Below are 6,153 nucleotides of genomic sequence, written 5' to 3'. Positions count from 1 at the left end.
CCTACTAACTTAAAGAGAAAAACTTCATAGGTTCTGTCATCTCCACTTGCTTAATATAGCAAAGGCAAAAGCAAAACCAAAATATAGAACCACTTTAAGAAAGTTAAGGGACTAAAAATGCTCAGGATTATATTTAAAGGATAAAAATAGACCTATTCCCATAGATTTAGTCAGAAATTCATTCCTTTTAACCTAACCTTTTAAACGTGCTACTGCTCTGTAACAGAGCAGCCCGCAAGTGATATTGCCTAGGCCCTCACAGGTTTAAAACGCGTCACTAGGTCTAAGGCTTGTTAACTTATATACCCAGCATCCCTCTTGTGTTTTGCCGATGTCAGACTCTGTCTAAAATCTGGGGTATTACATGTTCCAATAACAAGATCCTCATTCCTTAGCTTCTACACTAAGAATGAATACTGCAACGGCACGAATGAAAGAGCAACTTTCCCAAAGAATAAACGGTAATATTTCTTAGAATGAATATGTCAAAGACAGAAGCTGTTCCTATTTTCCCCAGAATGGTACTGTAACATTCAGAATAAAAATGTTTAGGAGAGGATACACAGATACATAAATAAACAAAAATCACCAACAAACGAAATTAAAGACATGATTAAGACATTACAGAATCCATACACATTTGAAAAGGAAAAAAGAGCTCATCATAGTTGGTCTTACAGATGAACAATCAAATATTGTTTTATAAATATTACACCAATATCTTTTACTGTTGATTTTGGACATACCGAATTTGCAGTGTTTCAGGTGCATCATAATCCTTCAAATAAATGGGAATGACAAAGTAGAGGTGCCAAGTTAGAAGCACCAGATAACCTTGGCAAATTGTTCCGGTTGAGCCTCTACAAGATACTTGACATATACAACGATAACTAGAGGAAATTCAGGGTCGCTCTCTGCTGTCCACGAATCATGGGGACTGGTGCAAGGTTAGTGAAATTCGAAGCCATACCATTAACTTCTCTGTTTTTCTTGATCACAGCTATCTGTAGGTGCATATGCACATTTATTTTGTCATTTAGAAAACCATGGAAGATATATCTATACAGACAACACCTAATTTGTGCTAGCAAAAGAGAAGATCTATCATATAAGATTTACCCTGTCTTCCAGAAGTTTGTTTTCTTCCTTCAGCAGTTTTTCCTGCAGAGAAGAGTCTAAGGTCATACCTTCTGTCACACAGTGTAATGGCAACTTAACATCATATTAATTCTCCCTCAAATAATAATGAATTCTGGTCACAGAGTAGAAATTCCAGGAGAATTCATTTGACTTATTTAGTAGCCCCAGAAGTTTAACAGAACTATGTAGAGCTGTAAACAAGAACAGCGACTTAAAGGAACAAAAACTAGTCTATCAGTTATACAAATATAATTTAAACTTTATCTTACGCCATGGCAGATAAAATATGATCTTAGGCTCAGGTATTCAAGATCACAAGCTGTTTTATCCTCCGCCACAATGCTGTGGCTCCAAGGGGCACTTAATTCGGGAAGATGAGAAGTCTAGATTTGCTTGAAATCATCTATGCTTATGAATTTGAATTAAGATGGCATGCAAGTTCTAGGTGGTCACATGAAACTAATCCATGCAAATATAGCATAATATGAGTCAGTATCCGGGGAGCCAAAGACAAAGGGGTAACATGGCTATGATAGAGCAACTTCACAGGAAATGAAAGTGCAAATGACAGACCAAACTCTTGAGCTCACATGAAGTGCTGAAATGCGGTGGACGAACTGAAGGATTTTTTCGGAGAATAAGTCATTTTCTGGTGTTTTATTAGAAAATATTTTTCACCGAATGCGGGACGATGAGCTTCCTTACTTTCAGCCCAAAGTCCTTTTCTTCACAACTATCACAACTCTTTAACTTCATGCACAACTATCCAACACTTGATTATCAAAACATTGTCATGTTCGCTAATGTCATTATAAAGATTTAGTTAATGTTTTTGGAGATAAATATTTCCATTCTTCCATTTTCCAACCAAACAATGGAATCGTTTTCCACAAAATATTTTTCAGAAAAAAGTGATTTTTCAGAGACATTTTCCAAGAAATGTTTTCCGTCATATACCAACTCACATTTGTGAGAGTAACAGCCGAGACTTACCTTCTCTTGAAGAGACTTGATATATTCAACCATCAAATGTGTCTGCATAAAACAAAACAAGTTAAATTCGCTTCCAAGGAGAAACAGATGTTAAAAACACTTAAAAAGACATGGAAATACTTGTAAAAAGACAAACTGAGGTAAATGGAAGTAAAAGGTGTAGCTGGTGAAATCATGAAAAATTTGAGGCCCCTTGGCATTTAGACTAGAAAGTGAATCAAGACAAACTAACAAATCACTAGCTGGTATAAGATTACAAGAGAGATAAAGAATGAGAACGCTGAACTACACTAACTAGGGGTTGTAGCGCCTAAAAAACATGATGTAGTGATATCAACACTGCCCTGGCTTCAGGTGGTAGCTAGTAAGCTTGAGGCAATAAGAAAGGTAGCTGGAGCTTTTCTGCACAGTTCAACACCAGAGTCCTAATGATGCAACTTTAAATATGGAAGTAAAAAGATACAGAGGAATCCGCTATGACCTTCTGAGATCTGGCTTGCATCAGAGCAGATTGTAGTTGGTTTTCCAAATGGACAAGGTCAGTCACACTGAGACCATCAACATCAGGCTCCTCGAGTTGCCTTCAAATTGGGACAGAGCATCAGTACTATACCTTTCAAGAAATGAAAGAGAAGCATGAAGGTTAGTACCTTTCTACTGTTTGTAACAGTTCTCCCACTGTCATGAAACTTGCATATTTAGAGTGCTATTTCCACCTCACAAGGATAGGTAACTTTCAGTACTTGGACTGTAATATGATTACCAGAGAAACATTGAATAACACACAATTAACTGATAATAAGTTATTCCATATATGAATGAATAACTTCAGAGGTCCTCTTTTTGGTCCAATAAAATACTTATAGTGTCTAGCATGAGTCGTTTTAGCTGAAGAGCGAGATACTTGATAGACTATGATGACAAGTTACTATCATAATCACTACATAATAGGTTGGACCTTCAAGTCAGGTGGCACACCAACCGGACATATATGTTAGTGTCTATAGACCTACTCAGAATGCAGGAAGTTGTACTCAGATGCTACAGTGCAATTTTTCTTCGGGATGGGGGGATATGTGGTTTTTTTTTTGGGTTTGGGGGGGGGGGGGGGGCGACTGTGTCTAACGAGTTGCTTGAAGCTGTACATAGAGTTATTACTGTTGACGTATTTCAAGTATCCGGAGAGAATTATAATTTGTCCCATTAGGGACATCCAATAAAAAGAGAGCTAATTAATCAAGACAAACTACACAAATACCTCTGTGTCAGAAACATCTGCAGAGATCTCTTTCTCTGCTTCCACATGGTTGTGATATCGCCGAACGATCTCTACTAGACTGAAACATACAATATTGTGAGATATGATTATTGATGGGGTAAGTACACAAAGTTGTAGCATACGCTTATTGATGGTTACGTACAAGGGCGATAATTTTAGGGATCAGATTTATTTTTTAATTTCTTTTTTTCTTTGGGGTGGGGTGGGTGGGGGTGGGGGGGATGCTTCAGAAGATTCTGAACAAAATTTATGGTTTTCAATCTCAGTGAACATGCACTATAATGCTTGCTTACTAGTCAATCATACACACAAGACGTGAAATAAATTAGTCAGGCAACCACAAAATCTGTAAAACTGCAACAATAGTTAGTCAGTACTCTCGAATTCAGTAACTAGGAGTGCATTTAGCAGTTTTATTGGAAACAAAAGCAGACAAGGTAAGCAAATGGGAAATTACTTGGGATGCCATGATTCCCAAAATCAGGTTTTTGGTCTTTGAATATGTGAACTTTGTCAAATCGGTGCTACGATTTGTTGGTTGTACAGGCATTTGATCTTATTGAAGAGTCCAGCTAGAGCCTAAATAGAACTCACATTTTAGTCAAGGAAGGAACTTTCAGCTCTTCTATTGCTTCATTTTTTTTTCCTCTGGAGCAAGTTCCATTATATTAACTAAGCCTCTCTTAAAGCCAATGCTGTGATTTGGTATCTGTCTCAACAATCCCATTAATGCCCTTTTTTTTTTTTTTTGAAGATTTCCTGTCTCATCCACTGGAAAGAAGGAAAACTACGAAAAATTGCAACCCTCACTTGACAACAGCAAAAGGGGATGATATGGACCCCAGCTCTAGCTTTTATTGATATGAGATACATTACCGAGAGAATCTCCTAGAGCATATCGGTCTATATGAACATTCTGTCTAGTAATTTCAGTCCCTCGCTACTAACTAATGTGCCGGAATGACAAGTAAAATCACAAGCAGCTTGCACAAGTCCAGGCCTAAACTAATTATGTCTCTAATTCTTTCCTATTACTAGTTCTGTTCGGACTGGTTACAAGTACGTGACCTTGCTAAGGATAAAGATGCTGAACAGTGCGAAGATAAAAAGAAAAGGCCATAGGATCACTAGTAGGAATACTCTATATGATGAGATAACTGAACCAGTGAGACACTGGTTTATAAGGAATCTAAAACATACATTGGATTTTGCCGATGGTCTTTACAAGAACTTGCATTAGACCAATCTCTGGGATGACACAACTAAATTGGCTAAGGGAAGGGAATGGTACCAAGAGGGCTCTAAATGGTTGATTCGGATTGGGTCAAATAGTAGAAAGTGAGACCAAATTACCAGTCTGGCCATACAATGATAAGTGTTTCCTCAACTTATAGAATGTGAAAATCAGTGGCGAAGCTACAGTGTGTTAAGGCTGATCACTGGACACCCTTCACCAGAAAGAAAACTATACTGTGTATATGGGTGAAATATTAGTTTATACTGATATATATTAAACCTTGAACACCTTTCACACAACCAAGAAAAGTAGCCCAGCAGTAAAGAGTGTTCAAATTGGCTTCACGGTGGTCATTTTGATTCTCACTTCCGACGTTTTTGCTTCATTGCCCTATTTTAAACGACAAGAAACCTTCTAGTCGTATCCATTGCTCTCCGTCAGCCCCATGCCCCGCTCCACACTCGCCTCTCTCGTCTCCAACAATTCTCTTCTCTCTTTCTATTTGATTTTTCTTTCTTTTTTTGGTTGCTTCCAACAAAATTGATTTGTATTAACTTCCGTTTTCATCTACTCTCTCAAATGCATGCTTTGACTTTTCCAAGAATACAATATCCATAGAAACTACAAAATATGATTATTAGGAAAGAAGAAAATTCATATTTTTCTTGTTGGTTGGGTTATAATTTTGTTTTGTGTGATTAATCTTGTAACTACAATACTTAAATTTACTTTGAAGTTTCAATAAACTTGGAGAAATATTTTTGTAAAGTACAAAAACAAGTTCGAAGCCCTAAAATTCACCTAACCGCAAGAAAATGTCGACCATCAGATTTTCCAGCGCATTAAACTGAAAGAACTTCATCTAAAGGCTGATTCTAGTTTTGATTAATACAATTGTTAGTTCTATTATAAGTGTTTTTATACAACAACAACAACAACTTACCTAGTGAAATCCCACAGGTAGGGTCTGGGGAGGATAGTGTGTACGTAAACTTTAGCCACTGATTCTGATAGATTCTCGGCTCAAAGAAAGCATAATCTCAGCAGTCATGAAAAATAAATACGACAGTGAAGAAACGGCGGAAAAAGAAGCAGTAATAACGACAAGAAAAATAAGATAACTGAAGCAAAAAATAGCATGCAGTAATAAAAACTAAGAGTAAGAAAATAGGGGAGTTACTAATACCACTGGTATGAAGAAGAAAAATGTGTGACTACCTACTAACCCACTACCTTAATTCTCGGCCTCCACATCCTCCTATCAAGGGTCAGGTCCTTAGTAAACTGAAGATGTGTCATGTCCTGCCTAATCACCTCTCCCCAATTTTGGCCTACCTCTGCCTTTCCTTAGATTCATCATTGTCAACCTCTCATACCTCCTCACTGGGGCATCCGTGCATCTCTTCTTCACACTTATGATTTAGCTAAATATTTATGTAGAGATTGAGACTTATAGCCTGTTTGTCCAAGCTTTTAAAATCAGCTTATTTTGATATAAGTGTTT

General features: G+C 37.2%; 1 protein-coding gene across 1 annotated transcript in view; it reads right to left on the bottom strand.

The window, feature by feature from the left end:
* Nucleotides 1-507: 507 nt before the first annotated feature.
* Nucleotides 508-6,153, bottom strand: part of LOC104227656 (agamous-like MADS-box protein AGL27) — a 30,593-nt gene continuing 24,947 nt past the window's right edge. The window contains exons 2-7 of the mRNA XM_070155386.1: nt 3,392-3,470; nt 2,784-2,839; nt 2,615-2,714; nt 2,134-2,175; nt 1,120-1,161; nt 508-1,004 (exon numbers count right to left, since the gene is read on the bottom strand). Of these exons, the coding sequence (XP_070011487.1) occupies nt 891-1,004; nt 1,120-1,161; nt 2,134-2,175; nt 2,615-2,714; nt 2,784-2,839; nt 3,392-3,470 (433 nt within the window). The 3' untranslated portion in view covers nt 508-890. The remainder of the gene's footprint in view (nt 1,005-1,119; nt 1,162-2,133; nt 2,176-2,614; nt 2,715-2,783; nt 2,840-3,391; nt 3,471-6,153) is intronic.

The sequence above is a fragment of the Nicotiana sylvestris genome, chromosome 8, assembly GCF_000393655.2.
Source record: "Nicotiana sylvestris chromosome 8, ASM39365v2, whole genome shotgun sequence".
Lineage (NCBI taxonomy): Eukaryota > Viridiplantae > Streptophyta > Magnoliopsida > Solanales > Solanaceae > Nicotiana > Nicotiana sylvestris.
This window is presented reverse-complemented; position numbering and strand designations above follow the sequence as displayed.